Source organism: Setaria italica, chromosome III, assembly GCF_000263155.2.
Source record: "Setaria italica strain Yugu1 chromosome III, Setaria_italica_v2.0, whole genome shotgun sequence".
Classification (NCBI taxonomy): Eukaryota; Viridiplantae; Streptophyta; class Magnoliopsida; order Poales; family Poaceae; genus Setaria; species Setaria italica.
Window position 1 is genome coordinate 16,242,574 of NC_028452.1, and position 23,190 is coordinate 16,265,763.

A 23,190-nucleotide genomic window follows, 5' to 3' on the forward strand; every position below is an offset into this window, starting at 1 on the left:
ATGTTGCATGCGTCACGGTTGTTGTTGATTTTATTCCTGAGATCACCATCGATGAGAGAGGGTTCGGGGTCAGCTCTATGGTGGCGAGCGCCTCCCCTAGAAGCTGTTCGACTACCCTCAGGCATTTCTCTATATTGTCTTGGGCTTTCGAGTACATCTCTGTTTTGCCTCACAGCCCGAATTACGCCCCCGTGATGTCTAGTGTCTTCGCGTGGTCGAGCTGAAGGTCCTGCGTGGCCTCTGCTGCTGCCATGCTGACTACGCCTCGATGGGGTGTGAGAAAGCGATGGAATTGGAGTTGCTCTGTCGAGTAGTTCATAGACGTGTTCTGCCAATTGAGCTATCAGAGTACTGTATTTGTCTTGAGGCATAGCACGAGTAATGAGGTCGATGGAGGTGATAGTGGCGAGTGGCGTATTGTGTTGTCATGTTTGCACTACTTTGAATGCTCTATCGAGGTTCATAATTGGGAGCTAGGCAGCTAGTTGAAGACGTCGTTCTACTCTCTATGCGTTTCTTGCCCTCCGCCGAGTCCTTTGGCTTTCGGTTTCTTCGATAATATTAGCAGATAATTCATCTTGTGATACATCATCTGGGTGACGCTCTCATCGGGGGGTTCTTGGTTGATGTTGTTCACCTTCTTTCCCATTTGTAATTAAAGCGAAGAGTTCTCTTTCTAGAGTATAGTTGTCAGAGCCTGAAGTGATAACTTCTGTAGAGCCATCTTCTTTATAGATTGGTGACAGGGGTGCTCCCTCTTGGTATGGTAGGATCTTAAGGTTGGAATTCGTCCGTGACTCATCATTCTGGTCAAGGAAGGATGACTTCATGCCTGGCCAGTAGACAAATCTGCCTTGGGGAGCTGAAGTAATGACTAGGCCCTGCTGCAAACCTGACAAGTTAATTTCTTCAATGGAATCCGAGTAGAAGTTGAGGTTGTGGTCTTCAATCATCCCCGATCCGGATTGTGACTTGGATAGAGTTGCTTGATAAACCAAAGCCGCGTTTCGGAGTCCCAACGGGGTAATCGGAGTTTGATTTGGTCTATACAATGACTTGTTTGCCTGCTCATGGGAGCCAATCCGAGTTGTTGTAGAGTTCTAAATTTGTCAGATTGAAAATTTTGCTAAATTTCTCGACGAAATCCTCCGTAGCTTGTCGACAAAGGGTGATGTCGAGTTGCTTCTTCTCCGAGGCCTCTGCGATGTAGCGGTGGAAACTTCCATTGCCATTGGTGATGCAGACCCAGGAGCCAAAGATGAACGTCGCACCGACTTCGAACGTGATTATTGGCTTGATGATGACTTGATCCATCGAACTCGCCTGGAGAATTTTGGCAACTACCCCTACCTAGCACGCCAGCTGTCGATGTTTTATACCTGGCAACCTACCAAGGGAGTACCCGAGGTAGAGTTTTGGTTGGTGGGTGTCGCCGAAATCAGGAGCTCGATGGTGTATGTAGGCACGCGATTTAGACAAGTTCGAACCTTTAGATCGTTTAATACCCTACGTCATGTATTTTGTTTGCTTGTAATGGATTGAACTTGTCTGGAGGGGGTCCCTGCCCACCCTTATATTTCGGGGGAGCAGGGTTACAGGGTAGTTATTTTACAAGAGTACTAGTCAGAACGACTACGGAGTTCTACTCTAATTCGGAAGAGTAGTTTCCTTGTCTATGACTAGTCTCCTGGTAGTTCATGTAGACCACGCCACCATGTGTCGTAGTCTCCATGTCCTGATATGTCTCAGTGTACCTCTCCTCGTACGGATCTGTACAAACCTTCTGGTGGGTCCACGGATGTATGCCTGACAGTTATAGGGCAGTTGTTTTACAAGAGTACTAGTCGGATACGACTGCAGAGTTCCACTCTAACTCGGAAGAGTAGTTTCCTTATCTATGACCAGTCTCTTGGTAGTCCATGTAGACTACGCCACCATGTGTCATAGTCTCCATGTCCTGGTATGTCTCGGTGTACTTCTCCTCGTACGGATCCGTACAAACCTTCTGGTGGGCCCATGGATGTATGCCCGACACCACCTGCTCTCGCCAAGGATGACGATTCGCGTCTCATTGCCTACCTCAACACCCTCTTGTACCAAGATGGAACTCCTCTGTCGCCCATCTACGAGGAAGGAGAAACTACGGAGGTCATCACTTCAAGTTCAGGAAGCAATTCCCCAGAATGAGAACTCTTCTCTCTCATTATTGGATAAGAAGATGAAGAAGAAGAGCAACAGGATAAAAACCCGCGGCATGAGCGTCACCCAAATGATGTCTCGAAGGATGAGCTCACCACCAACGTTGTTGGAGAAGAGATCGAAGCTCAAAGAACTCAACGGTGAGCAAGAAACTCTGCAAGAGCAGTGCGACGCTGCCGCCTTGCAGCAGACTTACCAAGCCATAACCTGGATAACGCCTTTGAAGCAGTTCAAACGCGCCATCATCATACTCCTCTGGCTACCATCGTGTCTATTGATCTCATCACCTGCACGATGCCTCAAAACAAGTACACAAGACAGTTGGCTCAACTGAAGGAACTCACTTACGAACAACTCGATCAGCAGAATCTGATACAGTCGGTCCAACGTTCCCCAACCCAACGTAGCAAACATGGCAGCAGCCATAGAGGCTCTCCGTCCAAACCAAGCCAACTTGGAGGCGCCAGACCAAGCCAAGCAGGAGCAGAGGGTAGTTGGGCAGGACCTTCGTGAGGCTATGGCCACCATGGGGCTAACCCAGAACCCGAACGCCCAGCAGAATACCTCCGTAACAAGATCAATACCAGTCGCGACGCTCGTACCATCATTGACAGACGACCGTGAGCACGAGCAAAAATTCAAACACCCAAGAGATGATACTGATTGGTTCCCCGCCTTCTCATGATGTGTGAGGAGGATAATTCTACCCGAAAAGTTCAAACCTTCAAGTATCACCAAGTACGATCGCAAGCAGGACTCAATCCAATGGTTATCACTGTCAGTACAAACAGCTGGGGAAAACAACAACACCAAAGTCATCTACTTCCCAATCTGCATGGAAGCAGCGCCACTCACATGACTCAAATCATTGGATAAGAACTCCATCGACTCGTGAAAGGACCTCAAGGTAGCATTCACCAACAACTACACAGAGGCAATGCAACGTCCTGCTAATAGGATCGACTTGTCTCAAGTTAAACAACAAGAAGGCGAGACCCTGTGGATCTACTAACATCACTTCTTCGACAAGAAGGCCACAATCATGGACATCATGGAGCGTGATGTTATTGACTGCTTCCAAAATGGCCTCCATGACCGTTGGATGTTTTAGGACTTCGGCAGAAGATGCTCCGCTGATGTCAAATCTCTCAAGATAATGGTACAAGTGTTGGTATATGAACAAGACATTGAGATCGAAAGTTCGAGTCCAATCGCAATAAGGGCCAACACAGCAACAATCAAAACAATGGCCAACGCAATGACAAGAACCACAATGATCGTTCTAACAATGACAACTGAAATAACTACTCGGGAGTTCACAACCACAAGCAAAAGATAGACAATACTACCACGGCAACCTCACAGTCGTCCAAGAAAGGTGGTGGCCAGAATCAAGTTAGGCCATCGTTCAACGAGCTCCTGAAGAAACAGTGCACATGGCATCCACACCACAAGCACTCTGCGATAGATTGCTTCAGTCTACGCAGAGTCATGAAGACCTCCTAAAGCCATCTGGCACCAAAGACAAGGACAAGGCCAAGGAAGACGAAGACGATGGTGATAATGGCAAATTTCAGAACTCATCCAACACCGTTAACGTCATTTTCGATGAAATCCCGGGTACTGCTAATAAGCGGTCCCAAAAGCTCCCTCTTCGAGAGATAACGTCCATTGAACCTGCGACACCAACGTTCCTCAAATGGTCCGAGGTGCCAATTACCTTCTACAGGAAGGACCAATGGATTAGTTTCTCAGACCCAGGATGGTATCCCCTTGTCCTGGACCCAATTGTCGCTAGCTCTAGAATTACTAAAGTACTCATCGATGGCAGTAGCAGTCTCAACGTATTGTTCGCCAAGGCACTGAAGAAGATGGGCCTCGACGTCATCGATACGCTTACCCCAATGAACTCTCTGATCTATGGGATCGTCCCAGGCAACACGGTTGTACCCCTTGGATAGGTGGTTTTACCAATTACCTTTGGGATCAAAGAACACTACTGGACAAAATGCATCTGGTTCAAGGTAGCGGACTTCAAAATAATGTACCATGCCATCCTCAGAAGACCAGCATTGGCCAAATTCATGGCTATCCCACTCTACGTGTACTTAGTACTCAAGATGTGGGGATCCAAGGGAGTACTTTCCCTACGCGGAGACTTGAAGAGGTCATATGATTGCGACACAGAAACTGTGGAGCCAGCAGCAACTACCCAAGTACCAAATTCGATGATGCAAGTCTTCGCTGCATTCAAGAAGTTGTCCCTATCAGAATTCAAGATCCCAGAAAAGAAGACGGGGGCAACCAAGGTCAAGTCGGCAAGTGAAGTAGACATCAAAGCCATTGAGCTTGAGACTGCTGATAGCTCCAAGATATCCCTGATTGGCATAGGGCTGGATCCTAAATACAAAAATGCGTTCATCAGCTTCCTCTGGGCCAACCGAGACATCTTCACCAGATAGCTCTCAAGGAGGAAGACCAGATCAAAACCGCGTTCATCACCTCATATGGAGCTTTCTGCTACACAACAATATCTTTCGGGCTGAAGAACGTCGGCGCTACTTATCAACGGGCAATCCAGGATTGCTTCAAGAAACTTTCACAAGTTTGCGAGAATTTTGGTCGAAGCTCAACCCGACAAACTGCATCTTCGGCGTACCCTCCAGGAAACTACTCGAATTCATCATTAGTGACCGAGGAATTGAAGCTAACCCCAAGAAGATCTCCGCCATCACCGACATGACTGCCCCGTCAGGCATCATGGATGTACAAAAACTGATTGGATGCATGGCAGCTCTCAATAGATTCATCTCAAGGCTTGGAGAACAGGACCTACCTTTCTTCAAACTACTCAAGCAGCAAGACAAGTTTCAGTGGGTCAAGGAGGTAGATCAAGCCATGCAACAATTAAAAGACTTCCTATCAAAGCCACCGGTTCTCCCAGCGCCAAACCCCAATGAAGACTTGCTACTTTACAAAGGCATTTGTGGCAACCATGCATCCACACGATCGATCGTGGGCAAAACTTTCATAGCAAGGTTCTATTGACCTACAGCTCTGGCTAACGTCGAGGAACTAGTCCACTGATGCCAAGGATGCCAATTCTTTGCCAAACAATAGCACGTCCCTGCCTACAAGTTGATCACCCTACCACTCTCTTGGCCCTTTGCATGCTGGGGGCTCGACATGATTGGCCCACTACCACGGTGCCTGGAGGATTCAACCGAGTACTGGTGGCAATTGACAAGTTTATCAAGTGGATCGAGGTGAAGCCAGTAACCTGCCCCAAGGTAAACAGAGTACTCGACTTCCTTGATGAAATTGTCCACTGCTACGGCTTCCCCAATCGTATTATCACAGACCTGGGCTCCAACTTCAACAATCACAATTCTAGGAATACTGCGAGAACGGTGGGATCGACGTTCAGTATGTCTCTGTCGCTCATCCGTGGGCCAATGGCCAGGTTGAGCGTGCTAATGGGATGTTGCAGGAAGCTCTCAACAAAAGGTTGCACGATATCGGAAACACAAAAGGAGGAAAGTGGCTCAAAGAACTACCCAATGTCCTCTGGGGGTTGTGTACCCAGTCGTGCAAGCCTACAGGGCAATCACCCTACTTCCTGGTCTACAGACCTGAAGCTGTTCTACCTGCCGATGTCATGTAGAAATCTCCTACAGTCGAGCAGTACGAGGAGGGTGCAGCAGAAGAAATAAGGTGTCAAGACTTAGACAACCTCGAAGAAGCTCGCTATGCAGCACTCGTCCAGTCTGCAAGGTACCTTGAAGGAATCCGTCGCTATCATGATCACAACATCAACGTTCGCTCAATATAGGCGATATGGTACTAAAGCGTATCTGTCGTTGTCAAGATTTGCGGATCGAGACTTACACTAGTAAATTTCTTTTATGCGCGTAAGGCTTCGGATCGTGGCGTGGGAGACACGGGGTTAGACTGGTTCGGGCGAAAGAAGCTCTACGTCCAGTATCGAGGATGCTCGTGTTGCCCACGCGGGGTTCTGTAGTAGGGGTTACAGGTGAGCGAGAGAGGGAACTGGTTCCAGGTCTCTTGTGTGCTTGTGCTCTAAGGGAATGTAGGAATGTGCTATTGGCTTGAGGAAGAAAGTCTCCCCCTGTCTCTGGCCCCCGATGCCCCTTTTATATCGTAAGGGGACTGCCGGGGTTAGAGGTGAGACCGGGTGATGAGAGCCGTAAAGAGTTTAAACGTAGTATGGTAAAAATACAACACGAAGGAAGGAATCAAGTTCCTAGGTGCCCAGCGTCCTCGCCGGCCTTCGGCGTCTGCCGGCGCATATGCTGGAGGAGGAGGGTGGCCGTGCGCCAACTGTCGTCGCGCCCTGCAAATAGCCTCTTCGGTGTCTGTAGCCGCCGGGTCATGATGTGGGCGTTTCGTCGCCACTCTGGTGTCCGTTGGGAGGGACGGCGGATGCCGCCGTCCTGCTGATGGCTCGCGGAGAGCGGGCATCACATCCCTGCTGCCGGGCGCGCGGGGCCTGAGAACGGGCGAGTCTTCCCTCTGCTCCGGGCGGCGCAGGCCATGAGTACCCTGCGGCGAATGGAAGGAAGCCGCCGGTACTGTAGCTTGCACAGTGTGGTCGTGCATGGGTACTTGCAGCGGGTTGCGTGAGGAGTGCGGTCATCCTTCTTCCTGCCAGACCTGCGGTGCATTTATGACAAGGTCGACAAGGGGGACCCACGGGATCGTTACCCTGATCGTCCGGTCCGCGCCCGAGGGGGATATCCGTCTTGTGGTCCCCAGTGACTCCGACCACCGTGACCAGGGTCGGGCGAGGCGGAGTCCTTGTGGCGAGGGGTCGGGCGCTCCCGACCCCGGGACCGCGGTCGGACGAGGCGGAGTCTTGCGGCGAGGGGTCGGACGTCCCCGACCCCGGGACCGCGGTCGGGCGAAGCGGAGTCCCACTCATGTTGGGCTTGACGGCGATTTCGTTATCCCGGATGGGCTTGGGCCTTCATGATTGTTGCTTTAAGCGGTATTTAGGAGATCGTTAGTATTTCTCCCCGACAGTAGCCCCCGAGCCTGTGGTGGAGTAAGAGTGCTCCTCCGGAGGCTTCTTTCGTCGTTTTGCCGGAGATCTTCTGCTCGTCCTGCAAGCTGGTGCCGCATTTTATGGCGACAGGGGCGTCGGTTTGATTGGGGGTAGGGTACGTTGTTAGCCCAGCTTGGTCGGGGAGCCTACGAATCGCGACCACACGCGTGGTCGTTGGTTGCGACGCTAGCCCTCGAGCCCCTGCGCGTTGCAGGAGACCGATCGGGAGGCCAGGTCGACTTTTGATCGTTGCCCCTCAAGCATCCGTTCGCTAGGACGGAGGGGTTGAGCCGTGCCACGTTATCCTCGTTGGACGAACCGTGGTGCTCGTTGAGCTGCGAACGGGTAGGTTCGAGTGGAGTCCCGGTCCCCGTTCGGGGGGGTCCGGCTCGGGCCAAGCTGGTGGCGTACTCCAGTCTCCAACCGGCCAGTTCATATAGTTCCTGGGTCCGTTCGCCCGGATCCGGGGGCTCGTTGCCTTTCTTCGTGGAAAAACCATGAACTTTGATTCCGGTCTGGACTCGAACGTGAGGTCGGGACGCCCTTAGCTTTCGCTTGCCTGGGTGTTGGCCGCTAGCGGACCCGTCCCTTCTCACCCCTCGCTCGTGGGATGTCCTGAGGCAGCTGTCGAACCCGTAGCGGGCCAGCCTTCGAACCTCTGGATCGTAATGGGCTGTAGGGGCGTTTTCAGCCCTGTATCCCTTTCTTACCTTTCGGTGGGCCTTGGGCCGAATCGGGACGAACGTTGCGTTTTGGGCCGAACGTGGGGGACGTCATGGGCGTGCCTTCCGGGAGACGAAGTTATGGAGAGCGCCGACCCGCGAATCGAGGAGGATAGGATGTTTTCACGGCCGATCGTGCGCGCGGTTTCTGAAAAGAAAGTGGGCGTGACGGGGGCGTACCTGGCGCCGCATTTATGGCGACAGGGGCGTCGGTTCTGCTTCCCCCGCGCCTTTCCTATAAAAATGGAAGCCCCACCTCGCTGGTTCTGCCCGCCTTCTGCTTTCGAGCCTTTTCTCCCTCCAGACTCGCCCTTAGCTCACCTGCGCCCGCTTCGCCTTCCTCCGCTCCAAGCTACGCCCTTCCTTCCCGCCCCCGTCAGGTTTCCTCCTCCTACGGCGATGGGATCTTGGGGAATCTCTCACTTCAACTCCTCGTGCGCCGAAGGCCTGGTGAGGAAAGGCCTTCTTTGCGAGAGGACGGACGCGGGCGAGTGGGAGCTGCCGGGACGGGAGCAGGTGCCGTCGCCTCCCGCCGGCTACGTCATTTCCTTCACCCATTTCCACGAGCGGGGGTTCACGACTCCGCTGAGCCGCTTCTTCCGGGGGCTCCTCTATTACTACGGGCTCGAGCTTCAGCACCTCAACCCCAACGGGATTCAGCACATCGCGGCATTCGTCGCGCTGTGCGAGGGGTTCCTGGGCATCGAGCCCAACTTCTCGCTATGGAAGTACTTCGTCACGGTGAACCTGTACCAGAAGACGGAGAGAAGGGGGAACCAGCAGCGGTCGCCCCCGGTGCCGATCGGATGCGCCGGAATTCACCTCCGCCATACTCCCTCCAAGGAGTATATGGCGATGAAGACCTCGGCGTCCCACAAGGGGTGGCATAACCAGTGGTTCTACGTGAAGAACTACTCGGACTCCCCCTTGTCGGACTTCACCGGCCGCACCATCGACGTGGCACCGGAGGTGTGGGCGTACGAGCCGGTGGAGAAGGAGAAGAAGCGGATCCTCGACCTGCTGCAGGCTATCGAGCATCTGAAGAGGAGGGGGCTTACCGGCGCCGGGGTCATTGGGGCGTACCATGCCCGGCGAGTGGCGCCGCTAATGCTCCGGGTCCGTTCGCTCGCCGCCATGACTCCGGACGCGCCGACTGAGGGCACCGCCCTGGTGGCGGGCGCGCTCGCCACCTCTGAGATCCGGCAATGGATTTGGGAGGCGTTAGAGGACAAGGATACCGACTACCCGGTGCCTGGGCACCCGTCGATGCGCCCGGACGCGGGCTTCGTCGACCTGGTAAGGGATTGGGGCGCCTCCCTTCTTTTTTCGCGTCTCGTAGTTATCGCCGTGACGCGGGGCCATTTCGCGTTCGCAGGGCGCGCTGATCCGGGTCGTGGACTTGCACCCGCCGGTGCCAGAGGACGCCGACCGGCGGACGCAAAACCGTCTCCTTGCCAAAGCGCAGAAGCGCCGTAAGGACAAGGAGACGGCAAAAAGGAAGAAGAAGGCCGCCAAGGAGTTCCAACGGCGGCGGAAAGGGCGAGTCGTGTCGGATGATGACGACGACAATGATGATGATGACGAGGAGGAAGATGATGAAGAGGAGGAAGAGCTGATTTCCTCCCTGCGGTCGGGCGCGATCGTAATCCGGGAGGTGCGCCCGCAAACGGCCGCGAGGGATGAGGCGGAGGGGACGTCCGCCCGGGGCTTGGTTCCGCAAGGCCCTGGGGCTGCGCCCCAGGGGTCGGCGCGGAGCGCCCCCCAGGAGTTGATGCGGGATGCCCCCCAGGGGTTGGCGCGGGGCGCCTCCCAGGAGCTGGCACGGGGCGCCTCCCTGGAGCCCGCGCAGGGCGCTCCCCGGAGGTCCGCGGAGCCCGCCCCCGCCGTCGCGCCTGAGACTCGAGGGCAGCGAAGCGCCTTGCTCTGTAGGAACGTAAGTTGGCCTTCCTCGTGAGTCTTGTTGCTTTCCCCTTCTAGCGTTCGTTTCCGCTGACGTTTGCTCGTTAATTCGTAGCGCCGCCCCCCGTGGTCTCGTCCTGCAACTGGCGCCCAAGAAGGCGTTGCGGGTGTTGTCCTCCTCTGTGGGGCGGACCGCGGTCCCGCCCGCGGCGAGCGGCGGGGTCCCTGGTGAGGTTGCGGATCCTCCCGCGGAGGCGGCCCCTGTGACGGCGGCCGGCAGAGCGACGGCGGCGTCGGTCGCGGGAGGGGGAGCGGACCCCGTTCCGCCTTCCGCTTCCCGGTCGACCCTTCGGCGCAGAGGATCGTTCCCCAGGGTCCTCAGGCCGGGGAGGTGATTGACCTCGACGGCGACGAGGCGGAGGGGACGGTGGCGACGGGAGGCGGGACGCATGTTCCCGCAGCCGCGGCGGGGCCGGCGGCGGCGGCGACAGAGGAGGGAGCGTCGGCCTCCGCAGCCGCGGGCGGAGGTCCCAGCGGAGGTGGTACCGGCAGCGGGGGCGGAGGAGCCCGCTCGAGGGACCCCGGCAGGGGCGGAGGAGCCTCCCTCGGCGGTTGCGACAGAGGGCGAGGTAGCCGCGGGGATACCTGTTCCGCCGCTTGCGTCGGAGGCGGCGCCGCCATCGGGCGACCTCGCGGCGGCCCTAGCGGCAACGGGTGTGCAGGCACCGGGGCCGTCGGTGGACCCGGCAGCTTCCGGGGCGGTGGAGCCTGCCTCGATGGCGGCGCCAGGATCGGCTCCCGCCTTGGCCTCGGCTGCCACCGTTCCCAGGGCGTGGAGAGGGTCTGTCCTTCGTTGGGCGTCCCGTGAGGACCCACCGAGGCACCTCTTCACCCTGGATGATGCCACGGAGTGGCACAAGTGGCAGGCGGTGCAGGGTGGCCTCGCCCACGCCCGCGCGGCTCTGTCCTCGGCAATGGGGGCTTTGGACAACGTCGTCCTCCCTGGTAGCTAGGTACGTCGCCCCTCCTGTTGGTGATCGTTCTTTTCCCGTTGCCTTGCCCCTGATGGCGTATTGTTTTGCAGGCTCTTCAGGAGTGCAGTCGGGGGAAATCTGATTTCCTCCGGCTGGAGCGGGGGCTCTGGGAGCGCTTCAACGTGGAGAGGGAGTGAACTAGGGAGTTATCCATGTAGGTTGCTGCCACTCAGGGGGTCATCAACGACCTGCAAAGGTGCGAAGAAGCGGCGCGGGAGGAGGCGCGGCGGTCGGAAGCCAAACTCCACGCCGTCGTCGACAAGGCTCGCCTTGACCGCGAGGAGTTCCAGGCTGCCGCCGAAAAGGCCCGCCACGACGCTGAGGAGCTCGCTCGGCTGAAGGGGGAGCATGATGCCCTCCAGAAGACCGTCGAGCGCATCCGGCGTGAGCGGCACCAGGCTTGGCAGGACCGGGACGCCGAGAAGGTCTAGAAGGAGGAGGCTGAGAAGGCGGCGGCTGACCTTGGAGCAGAGGTCGGCCAGCTTCAAGCGCAAGCGCGGGAGCTTCAGGCTTCTGTGGCCCGGGAGCGCCAGCTGAGGGCCCAGTCCGAGGGTAAGACTCTACTCATTTCTCTTGTCTTTGTGATGTTGCGGTGATTTTCGATTTAGCGGGTCTTCCAGGTGGTTCTTGCAGACGAAAACGCCAAGCTGAGGGACCTGCTCGACACGGACTGTGGCGAGCACGGCGCCCTGGGGGATGCGGTCCACGTCGTCTCCGACAGCCTCAGCATGGTTCCGGAGGAGGGGTCGAGCTCTCTGCCGGCTCGTGTCCTCAGGATGCGTCGCCGGAGCTGCGAGATCGCTGTGCATGCGCTTCACACCAGCGTGCGGCGAGCCTTCGGGGTCTTCGGCTCCCATTATTCCGGCATCAACTTCGCCGGGATGAGCGGAGGATACGCCGCTGGTTACTCTGAGGCCGAGCTGGACGAGATTGACGCGGCGGTGTTCACCCCGGCAGAGGCCCTTGCGAAGCTCCTGGAGGATGAGGCCGTCCCCCCCGAAGATTCCCCGTCGAGCTAACTGTATCGGGCTGGCACCCAACTTGTAAATACGACAGTTTCAGACTTATTTTGCGTTGGCCATAGAGGCCTTTTCTATAACTTTGCCGTGCGAAAGTTTCCGATCCCCTTTCTTGTCCTCTTTGGACTTGAAAGTTTAGAGTGCGTTGTCGGGCGTGTCAGTAAGCTTTGATGAGCGAAGGCACCATAGCCGCTGGGGCGTAGGTTTTTTCGCAATCCGATCAATCTTGCCTGAACACCGTTCGCGCATTCTCTCCTTTCTGTGCCCAAAAGTTTAGAAAGGAGAGGCTCGGTTCGAAAGAAAAAACATTTTTTTTCAGATGGTGCCAAGTGGCTTGGGCCGGAGCCCCTGACAGCCCCCGAGGGGTATGCGACCCTGGGGCGAAGCCACGGTCGGATATCCTTGAGCTCGATGGGAAAAGCCTGAACAGAGACGGCTTGGAATTTCTTTTTTCCGAAAAAAGAAAACTTCAAAATTGCAGGCAAGTCTGTACAGAACTTTGAAATGAAAACTAGGGGTAAAAACGCCTTAGCTGTTCTATGTTCCAAGCGTTGCTGAAGATCTGCCCGTCAGGAGTCGCCAGCTTGTAGGTGCCTGGCTGTAGTACTTGCGCGACGATGAAAGGGCCTTCCCACGGGGGAGTTAGCTTGTGCCGACCCCTGTTGTCCTGGACGAGGCGGAGCACCAAGTCGCCGACGTTGAAGGCTCAGCCTTGTACCTTGCGGCTGTGGTAACGGCGTAGGGCCTGCTGATACTTCGCCGAGTGTAGCAAGGCTACATCTCGTGCTTCGTCGAGCTGATCCTGTGCGTCTTCGAGCGATGCTTGGTTCCCTTGTTCATTGTATGCCTTGACCCTCGGCGATTCGTATTCCAGATCGGTGGGCAAGATGGCCTCGGACCCGTAAATCATGAAGAACGGGGTGAAGCCAGTCGCCCGGCTGGGGGTCGTCCTCAGGCTCCAAAGGACTGCGGGAAGCTCGGCGACCCACCGTCCGCCAAATTTTTTGAGGCGGTCGAAGATTCGTGGCTTGAGACCCTGGAGTATCATGCCGTTGGCTCGCTCGACTTGCCCGTTCGTGCGGGGGTGTGCCACGGCCGACCAGTCCACTCGGATGTGGTGGTCGTCGCAGAACTGGAGGAATTTCTTCCCGGTGAACTGCGTGCCGTTGTCGGTGATGATGAAATTGGGGATTCCGAAGTGGTGCATGATGTCAGTGAAGAACTGTACCGCCTGCTCGGACCTGATTTACGCCACTGGTCTTGCCTCGATCCACTTAGAGAACTTGTCAACGGCGACAAGTAGGTGGGTGAAGATCCCAGGCGCTCTCTTGAAGGGCCCGACAAGATCCAGCCCCCAGACCGCGAACGGCCACGTGATGGGGATGGTCTGGAGGGCCTGCGCGGGCAGGTGAGTTTGGCGCGCGAAGAAATGGCACCCCTCACAGGTACGGACTACTTGGGTAGCGTCGGCGACCGCCGTCGGCCAGTAGAAACCTTGCCGGAAGGCGTTGCCGATGAGGGTCCTTGGCACGGCGTGGTGGCCGCAGGCTCCGGCGTGGATGTCCTGGATCAGTGCCTTTCCCTTCTCGACCGGGATGCAGCACTGGAGGATGCCGGTTTGGCTTCTCTTGTAGAGCTCCTGATCGATGATGGCGAAGGATTTGGCGCGGTGTGCGATCCTACAGGCTTCCGTCTTGTTCGCCGGGAGTGTGTCATGGGCGAGGTAATCGAGGTACGGGGCTCTCCAGTCCGCTGGGGGGTCGGGCCCCGCCGCGGGGTCCGCGCGATTTTCATGACCACGGGACCGGAGGGGTCGGCTTCCGGGGCCGGATCGTGGGAAGCGGCGCCGAACCCGTTGGTGCTGGCGTCAAGGCCTGGGACGGGTGGCGCGTTGCCGACCTCCCCCGGGTCGGGGTCCGACCCCGGGGCCGGGGGTGCTTCGCCGACCCTCGCCGGCTCTGGATGACGGATTCAAGGCTTGAACTGGTCGCTGATGAAGACGCCGTCGGGGGTGGGCATTCGGCCGGATGCTGCCTTCGCCAGTTCGTCGCGACTTCGTTGAAGCGCCTTGCAACGTGGTTGAGCTCCAGCCCATCGAACTTGTCTTCAAGCTTGCGAACCTCGTTGCAGTAGGCTGCCATCTTAGGGTCGTAGCAGCTCCACTCCTTCATGACTTGCTCGACGACTAGCTGGGCTTCGCCCCGGATGTCTAGCCGACGGATGCCCAGCTCGATAGCGATGCGCAGTCCGTTGAGGAGGGCCTCGTACTCGGCGACATTGTTGGATGCAGGGAAGTGGAGGCGGATCATGTACCTGATACGCACGCCTAGAGGAGAGACGAAGACGAGACCCGCTCCGGCACGGGCCCTCATCAGCGACCCGTCGAAGTACATTGTCCAGTACTCCTGCTTCTCTGGCGCTGAAGGCGTTTGGATCTCTATCCACTCTGCTACGTAATCGGCGAGTACCTGAGACTTGATGGCGGTTCGGGGGGCGTAGGTGATGCCCTGGTCCATGAGCTCGAGCGCCCACTTCGCGGTCCGTCCCGTGGCGTCCTGGTTTCGGATTACCTCGCCTAGCGGGAACGACGAAACAACCGTCACCGGGTGGGAGGTGAAGTAGTGGCGCAGCTTCCTCTTCGTGATGAGGACGGCGTAGATGAGCTTCTAGATCTGAGGGTAACGCGTCTTGGATTCGGACAAGACCTCGCTGATGAAATACACTGGGCGTTGCACCTTGAGAGCGTGTCCCTCCTCTTCCCGTTCCACCACCAGGGCCGCGCTAACCACCTGGGTGGTCGCCGCGATGTAGAGCAGGAGGGGCTCGTCGTCAGCCGGCGGAACAAGGATCGGGGCCTTCGTTAGGAGGTCCTTGAGCCGGTCAAGTGCTTCCTGGGCCTTGTCGGTCCATTTGAAGCGGTCAGTCTTCTTCAGGAGTCGATAGAGAGGAAGCCCCCACTCACCAAGGCGCGAGATGAAGCGGCTCAGGGCCGCTAAGCATCCCGCGACACGCTGGACTCCCTTTATGTTCCGGATTGGCCCTATGTCGCTGATGGCCGCTATCTTCTCCGGATTGGCTTCGATGCCATGCACGGAGATGATGAAGCCTAACAGCATGCCCCTTGGAACTCCGAACACACACTTTTCGGGATTGAGCTTAATACGTTTATCCCTCAGCCTTTCGAAGGCTAGTTCAAGGTCGGGGACGAGCTGATCACCCCTCTTGGATTTGACCACGACGTCATCAACGTAAGCCTCAACGGTCCGCCCGACGAGGTCCCCGAAGAACTTCAGCATGCATCGCTGGAAAGTAGCCCCCGCGTTTTTGAGGCCGAATGGCATCTTAATGTAGCAGTAGGGGCCAAAGAGGGTGATGAAAGAGGTGGCGAGCTGGTCGGACTCTTTCATCGCGATCTGATGGTAGCTGGAATACGCGTCGAGGAAGCTAAGGGTTTCGCACCCGGCGGTTGAGTCGACTATTTGATCTATGCGTGGCAAAGGAAACGGATCCTATGGACACGCCTTGTTAAGACCGGTATAATCAACACACATCCTCCATTTCCCGTTCTTTTTCCGTACAAGAACAGGATTAGCTAGCCACTCGGGGTGGTACACTTCCTTGATGAATCCGGCCATAAAAAGCTTCTGGAGCTCCTCGCCGATGGCCTTGCGCCTTTCCTCATCGAAGCGGCGCAGTCCTTGCTTCACTGGCTTGGAGCCGGCCTTGATGTTCAAGGAGTGCTCGGCGACTTCTCTCGGAATGCCAGGCATATCCGAGGGCTTCCACGCGAAGACGTCGCTGTTCGCGCGGAGGAAGTCGACGAGCGCGCTTTCCTATTTGGGGGATAAGGTAGCGCTGATCCACACGACCCCGCTGTCAGAGCTGCTGGGATCGAGGAGGACCTCCTTGATGCCTTCGGTGGGCTCAAAGGAGGTGGCCGACTGCTTGGAGTCAGGCCGGCCCTCGGTGCCCTCCGCGAGCTGGACCGCCAGATCGCCCATGGCGGTGATGGCCGCGGCGTACTCGCAGCATTCCACGTCGCACTCATACACCTTCTGAAAAGACGTGCCGACGGTAATGACCCCGTTGGGCCCCGGCAGCTTGATCTTGAGGTAGGTGTAGTTGGGTATGGCCATGAACTTCGCGTAGCATGGCCGTCCCAAGATGGCGTGGTAGGTTCCGCGGAACCCCACCACCTCGAAGGTGAGGACCTCCTTCCTGTAGTTGGAGGGGGTCCCGAAAGTAATGGGCAAGTCGATTTGCCCGAGAGGCATTGCCTGTTTCCCCGGCACGACGCCGTGGAAACGGCGCCTTGCTAGGACGGAGGCGGGAACGGTCGATCCCCATAGCGTCGAGGGTCTCGGCGTAGAGGATGTTGAGGCCGCTGCCCCCATCCATGAGCACCTTGGTGAGGCGCGTCGTGCCGACGATGGGGTTGACGACGAGGGGGTAGCGTCCTGGATGCCGGACGCGTCCAGGGTGGTCGGACCGATCGAAGGTGATGGCCGGTCCCGACCAATTGAGGAAGGCCGGCGTTGCCGGCTCGGCCCCGTAGACCTCTCGACGCTCCAGCTTCTGCTGGCGCTTGGAATCGTACGCCGCCAAGCCGCCGAAGATCATGAAGCAGCCGTCCACCTTGGGAAAGCCATCTTCCTTCTCTTCGTCGCCCTTCTTCTCCTCATCGGGCTTCCACTTCCGGTCGCCCTTCACCGGATTGCCCACAAAGTACCTCTTCATGAGATTGCAGTCTTTGTAGGCATGCTTCGCGGGGAACTCGTGTTTCGGGCACGGTCCCTCAAGCAGCTTGTCGAAGAAGCCAGGAGTGCCCTCGGGGGGTGGCTGCCCTCGCTTGCGCTCGACAGCGGCCACGAGGGGAGCCTCGCGCCGCTGTTTGCCCTTCTTCTTCTGCTGGCGGTTGGAGATGCCTTCGTCAACATCCTCCTCCCGCTTTGCCTTGCCTTTGGAGCGGTCGAAGATCGCTCCAACAGCCTCTTCGCCCGAGGCGTAGCTGGTGGCGATGTTGAGGAGCTCCTCCGTGGTTCGCGGGCCTCGGCGCCCCAGCTCGTGGATGAGGGGCTGGTAGGAGGTTCCTGCTAGGAAAGCCCCTATGACATCGGCGTCCGCGACGTTGGAGAGCTCAGTGCGCTTCCTGGAGAAGCGCCGAATGTAGTCCCGGAGGGACTCGTCCGCTCCCTGGCGACAGCTCCGGAGATCCCAAGAGTTGCCGGGGCACATGTACGTGCCTTGAAAGTTTCCTATGAAGACCTCCTTCAGGTCGTTCCAGCAGCGGATCCGTCCCGAAGGGATATGTTCCAGCCAAGCTCGCGTTGAGTCGGCCAGGAAGAGTGGTAGGTTGCGGATGATGAACAGGTCATCATCCGCCCCGCCGGCTTGGCATGCAAGCCGGTAGTCACTGAGCCAAACCCCAGGGTTTGTCTCCCCTAAATATTTGGCTACATTTGTCGGTTGCCTGAAGCGCGGCGGAAACGGCGCGTTCAAGATGCGCGCAGAGAAGGCCCGGGGCCCAGCCGGGTCGGGGCTCGGGCTGCGGTCTTCCCCGCTGTCGTAGCGCCTGCCGCAGTGAACGTGGTAGCCACGATCTACCCCGTCCTCCCTGTCCGCGCGGGAGCGCCTCCGCGCGTTCAGGGTGTCGCGGGCATCGCGGATGGGGCCGACGCGCTGGTGAACGGATCGAGCCCCGCCTCCCGCGGGTGGTGGTGTCCGGCGGGCGGACGCGGCCTGGTTTGCCCTAGGAGGGGGCTGGTGGACAGACTCCTCCCGTTTCTCCGGGGGCGCGTCGGGCGTCGCATTGCTGGCGTTTTGCCCGCGTCGCCGGGATGCGGAACTTTCCGCCTGCTGGACGGTGGCGCATTCGAGCAAGTTGCGCATCTCTTGGCGTGCCCGTCGCTCCTCGGGCGTCGCCGGCTCGGGGAGTTGCCGGAGCAAGGTCGCCGCAGCTGCGACGTTTTGGCTGGCGCGGGCGAAGAGCTGTGGACGCTCTTCGTCCGCGCAAATGCGCTGCTGGACGTCGCGCGCCCGCTGTCGTGCTCCGCCCTCGTGGTGGGGACGCTCGACCTCTTGGCGGGAGGCTGCGCGCGCCTCCGGCTGCTAAGAGCGCTCTGGGGCCCTTGGTAAGGCTCCGGTCGTAGCCGCGGCGCGCGGGGGGGAGTACTTTGTCTCCCCTCGGCGCCGTTGTCGTTGGACCCCTCGGAGTGCACGTCGGCTATGAAGCACTCACGCGAGGGGTGGAGGCTCCCGTTGCTGGAGCCGGCGTCGGAGATCGTCCTCGCCACGCCTGCGAGCTCGTTGCTCGCGGGCGACAGGTCACGGACCGTGTTAGGAGGCGGCCGTAATTCTCCGCGGCGTTGCGTAGCCCAAAGAGCCGACCTCCTGGGAAGGACCCTCTAGCGTGCGCCCGGCCGCTCGCCGCTGTCCCGGCGGCAGGGCCAAGGATGGCGGGACAAGCGGGCAAGACGAGGATAGGGATCAGTTCGATCCCTTCCCCGGTGGCGAGGAAGTCCAGACTCCTGAAACGGATCAGGGAGCCTGGGGCGAAGCTGATATCGTGATTGGCCATCTGAAGTCGGAGATGTACGCGCAAAGGTCCCCTACCTGGCGCGCCAACTGTCGTTGTCAAGATTTGCGGATCGAGACTTAGACTAGTAAATTTCTTTTATGCGCATAAGGCTTCGGATGGTGGCGTGGGAGACACGGGGTTAGACTGGTTCGAGCGAAAGAAGCCCTACGTCCAGTATCAAGGATGCTCGTGTTGTCCACGCGGGGTTCTGTAGTAGGGGTTACAGGTGAGCGAGAGAGGGAACTGGTCCCAGGTCTCTTGTGTGCTTGTGCTCTAAGGGAATGTAGGAATGTGCTGTTGGCTTGAGGAAGAAAGTCTCCCCCTGTCTCTGGCCCCCGATGCCCCTTTTATATCATAAGGGGACTGCCGGGGTTACAGGTGAGACCGGGTGATGAGAGCCGTAAAGAGTTTAAATGTAGTATGGTAAAAATACAACACGAAGGAAGGAATCAAGTTCCTAGGTGCCCGGCGTCCTCGCCGGCCTTCGGCGTCTGCCGGCGCATATGCTGGAGGAGGAGGGTGGCCGTGCGCCAACTGTCATCGCGCCCTGCAGATAGCCTCTTCGGTGTCTGTAGCCGCCAAGTCATGATGAGGGCGTTTCGTCGCCACTCTGGTGTCTGTTGGGAGGGACAGCGGATGCCGCCGTCCTGCTGATGGCTCGCGGAGAGCGGACGTCACATCCCTGCTGCCGGGCGCGCGGGGCCCGAGAACGGGCGAGTCTTCCCTCTGCTCCGGGCGGCGCAGGCCATGAGTACCCTGCGGCAATTGGAAGGAAGCCTCCGGTACTCTAGCTTGTACAGTGTGGTCGTGCATGGGTACTTGCAGCGGGTTGCGTGAGGAGTGCGGTCATCCTTCTTCCTGCCAGACCTGCGGTGCATTTATGACGAGGTCGACAAGGGGGACCCATGGGATCGTTACCCTGATCATCCGGTCCGCGCCCGAGGGGGATATCCGTCTTGTGGTCCCCAGTGAGTCCGACCCCCGTGTCCAGGGTCGGGCGAAGCGGAGTCCTTGTGGCGAGGGGTCAGGCGCTCCCGACCCCGGGACCGCGGTCGGACGAGGCGGAGTCTTGCGGCGAGGGGTCGGACGCCCCCGACCCCGGGACCGCGGTCGGGCGAGGCGGAGTCCCACTCATGTTGGGCTTGACGGCGATTTCGTTATCCCGGATGGGCCTGGGCCTTCATGATTGTTGCTTTAAGCGGTATTTAGGATATCGTTAGTATTTCTCCCCGACAGTATCCAAGACACCAAGGGGTTGCACAAACTAAACTCACCATGGGAGGGACCGTTCATCATCTCTAAGGTCACTTGACATGGGTCGTATAGACTCCAACATCTCTCTAGTGAAGACGTTGACAACTCGTGGAACATCGAGCAACTCGGTCGATTTATCCCTCAATTTGGATTTACATATTTATGTACATCGGCCATCAGCCCTAGTTGTAGAATTATAATTCAATAAAGCAATCATATTTTTTGTCGTAATTCGACTACTTATTTCTACCTAATTACGGCTTGTAGAAGCAAGTTAGCAGAGCTATTCAGCTCCCCGAGCAAAATCGCCCAAATCGCAGCTTGTAATAATAAGTTTGCACAACTACGACAAGCTATTTAGCTCCCTGGGCAAAATTACCCACATGCGGCTTATAATAACAAGACTGCAAAATCTTAAAGAGTTATTCAACTCACTAGACAAAATTGTCCAATTGGCAGTAAACTTCGTGAGTTAGTTAACTCTTTGGACAAATCTGTCCCTTAGCGGCTTGCAGAAAAGAAGCCATCAATACCTCAAGAGTTCACTAAACTACTTGAGATACTATCCACCAGACAAGTCTATCTAGTCATGGCTTGTAATAACAAATTTGGAGTTCCAGGTTTTCCAGAGCGCAACATCAATACAACCTAGAGAGGTTGTAAAGATAGGCTCTTGTCGAAGAAACCCTGAAGAGACTACTCACCCAGAGGTCTACCTACCAGATAGCCTGAGTACTCACAACCAACAAAAGAAGAATGCGATCTTAAAGTACTCTACAATATGCATCTGACGAGGCTCACAAAAGAAGCCTTGTACGCAAACACTCACATCTACCGTATGAGCAAATATCAAGGACGATTGTGGGATGCACTAAAAACAACAAGTCAAAAGCGACAAAGATTGCAACAAGACTTAGAAACATTTACATTTCAAAGCATTCATATTATGTTTACAATAACAAACTAATATTTTGCTTTGAGATAGAACTACTAAAGGACTAGATGATTAGCTACTTCTTGCGCAATGAGGTCCATCTCTTGAAAGTACTACTGAAAAAGTTCGTCCAAGCAGTCCTCCACTATTCCCTCCACAACAGGAGTCAGATCAGCTTGAGGATAGAAAGATCTGACAAAACTCAACAATTGCTTGGAGACAAACTTCGTCATCTTCTAAATATAGCTGGTGAATCTCACTGGCACATCCTTGAGTACTTTAGATAGCAGGCAGGGCTCTACACCCTCAAGTGGAGGCTCCACCATATCCGCTATTGGCTGGGCTACTTCAGATATCTCCTTCAGAGCACCTTTTGCAGCTTCCAGCTCAGACTCGCGCTCCTGGATGGTTTTCATGGCATTGACCAAGTCGACTTCACCATCTTCGCGCATCTTCCTCTCTTTCTCCAGGTGATGCTCCAGGTTTTCATATCTTGATACTAGTTTATCATGCTGATCAGCTACGCAGTAATGCGTGTTCTTCCAATCGGTGACTTGTCCCTAGAGATCTTCTTAGCGCTGCACAAATAATACACAAAGAGGATCAGTATTACAAAAAGAACTAGTACTCGAAACCAAATGAGAAGAGTAATTATCTTTGATTTGCTGGTTCAATGACTTATTCCGCCCCTTGAGATGGTCTTTCTCCTCCTCAAGCTACTGGATGCAGTTACGATACTCAGCAGGAGCTCCATCGTACTTCATCAGCAATTGGGAGTACTCCCTCTCCTTGGCAAGTTCTTTTTCGAGGGTATCAGCACGGAGTACTATGTCCCCATAGCCTTGAAGCATCTGAGACTTGCGGCGGGAGCATTTCATGATATCCTACACCACACAATAAGTACTCGTATCAAGGCATGGGTACTAATTACAAGTTATGGAAGAAGCCAGATCAAGCATACCTCTGCGTAAGCACCGATATGACGGTGCATCTCCATTATTCCAGCTACCATGTCCACGTTCAGCAAAGAGTCATCGATCAGTTGGATATCTTCCGGACTAATTTCTCCAGCCACCAGTGGATCCGCGTGAGCTTCAGAATCAGTTGTACAAAGTGGAACCATGACAAGACTTGTCAACGGACCCAGCTCGGAAGATGCGTCGGCAGCCATAACTACCAACAATGTCGCCGCTTCAATTTCCATCTCTGGCTTGGGGGCTACAAGTGTAGCCATAGTGCCAGAGGTAGTCACCACCACTTCTTCGAGTACTTGTCACTTGGGGGCTAGCACTACAACGTCAGTCAAAGATGATATGACATCTTGCATCAACGCAGCTACAAGAGACACAACACCTGGATTGCTTGTCGTTGTAGTGTGTTCCTCTGGCTGTTTGGAATGAGTAAACATCCTGGACCTAGTGGCTACTGCTATCAGTCATGGGCCCCAAGCTAGGCCCTCCAAGGTCCATATCAAAGGATTTCCTGCATAAAGCAAAGCTTCAGAGACACGACAAATTGATCGTGAGCTACAATTAGTACTCCAAAGAGCAGCAAGACATAACTTGTAGATCTCCTCAACTTCAAAAGGGGTTCTCCTGTCAGGCACAACGGCTTGATGGTCGGAGACGGTTTCTTTAGCGCAGCTTGCATGGTCGCAGCACGATCATTGCCAACCTTAGCCACCGCCTCTGTTCTTCAAGTATTTCTTGCGTCGGTAGGGTCCACCTCAGCAAAAGGAGGCTCTGAATCATTTTCAGTTTTGATCACCTCCTTAATGACCGGCAACCTATCTTGAGCGGCCAGAGCAGCTGCTTTCTCAGCATCCATCACCAGCTTGAGTACCTGCAAACCACCAAAGTCATCTTGAGTAGACACGGTGGTTATGTTGGAATTGCCTACTAGGAGTACTCGATCCTCAGGATCTTATTCTTTCTCATAAATAATTACCGTGGGAGACACATCTTCTACGATGACAGACTTCTCTACGGCCCACTTCGCAGCAATGGACCGCTTCTTCTTTGGTGGTGGAGGAATTGCAGCTTCAGGATCTTCATCAGCTGTGCACTTCCTCGATCCAAAGGATGACCCGGCCTTATCAGATGGTCGGGCCTTGACTTCAAAGTCCTCCACAGCACCAGAACTAGAGCTATTGGAGGCCTCGAGTACTTCCTCTTACTCGTCATCACTCTCAGCGCTCTCCGTCGTATGCACGCGAGGAGCAGCTTCACAAATATCTTCCGATCCAGGAGAAGGAGGAGCAGAGAAGTACAAGCTGACATCTTCCTGCAAAGAAAGACAAGTTAGTACACCCAACAACTACAAAATAAGTACTCGGGGGCTATAGCCACGGGTACTAACAGACTTTAGTGGGTTGGGGATGTCGTCCACATTCTTGAACATCCACTTCAACCTCGCCATAATTTCGTCTGTGCTGAGCTCCTCAGGAGACAGTCTAGATGGGTCATTGACACCAGTGTACTCATAGCC

At 56.1% G+C, this 23,190-nt stretch overlaps 1 protein-coding gene across 1 annotated transcript; it reads left to right on the plus strand.

The window, feature by feature from the left end:
• The first annotated feature begins 10,334 nt into the window (after nt 1-10,334).
• Nucleotides 10,335-10,898, plus strand: LOC101763903 (skin secretory protein xP2-like). Its single transcript, XM_004963650.1, has one exon. It carries the CDS (start codon nt 10,335-10,337, stop codon nt 10,896-10,898), a length of 564 nt encoding a protein of 187 aa, XP_004963707.1.
• The last annotated feature ends 12,292 nt before the right edge of the window (nt 10,899-23,190 follow it).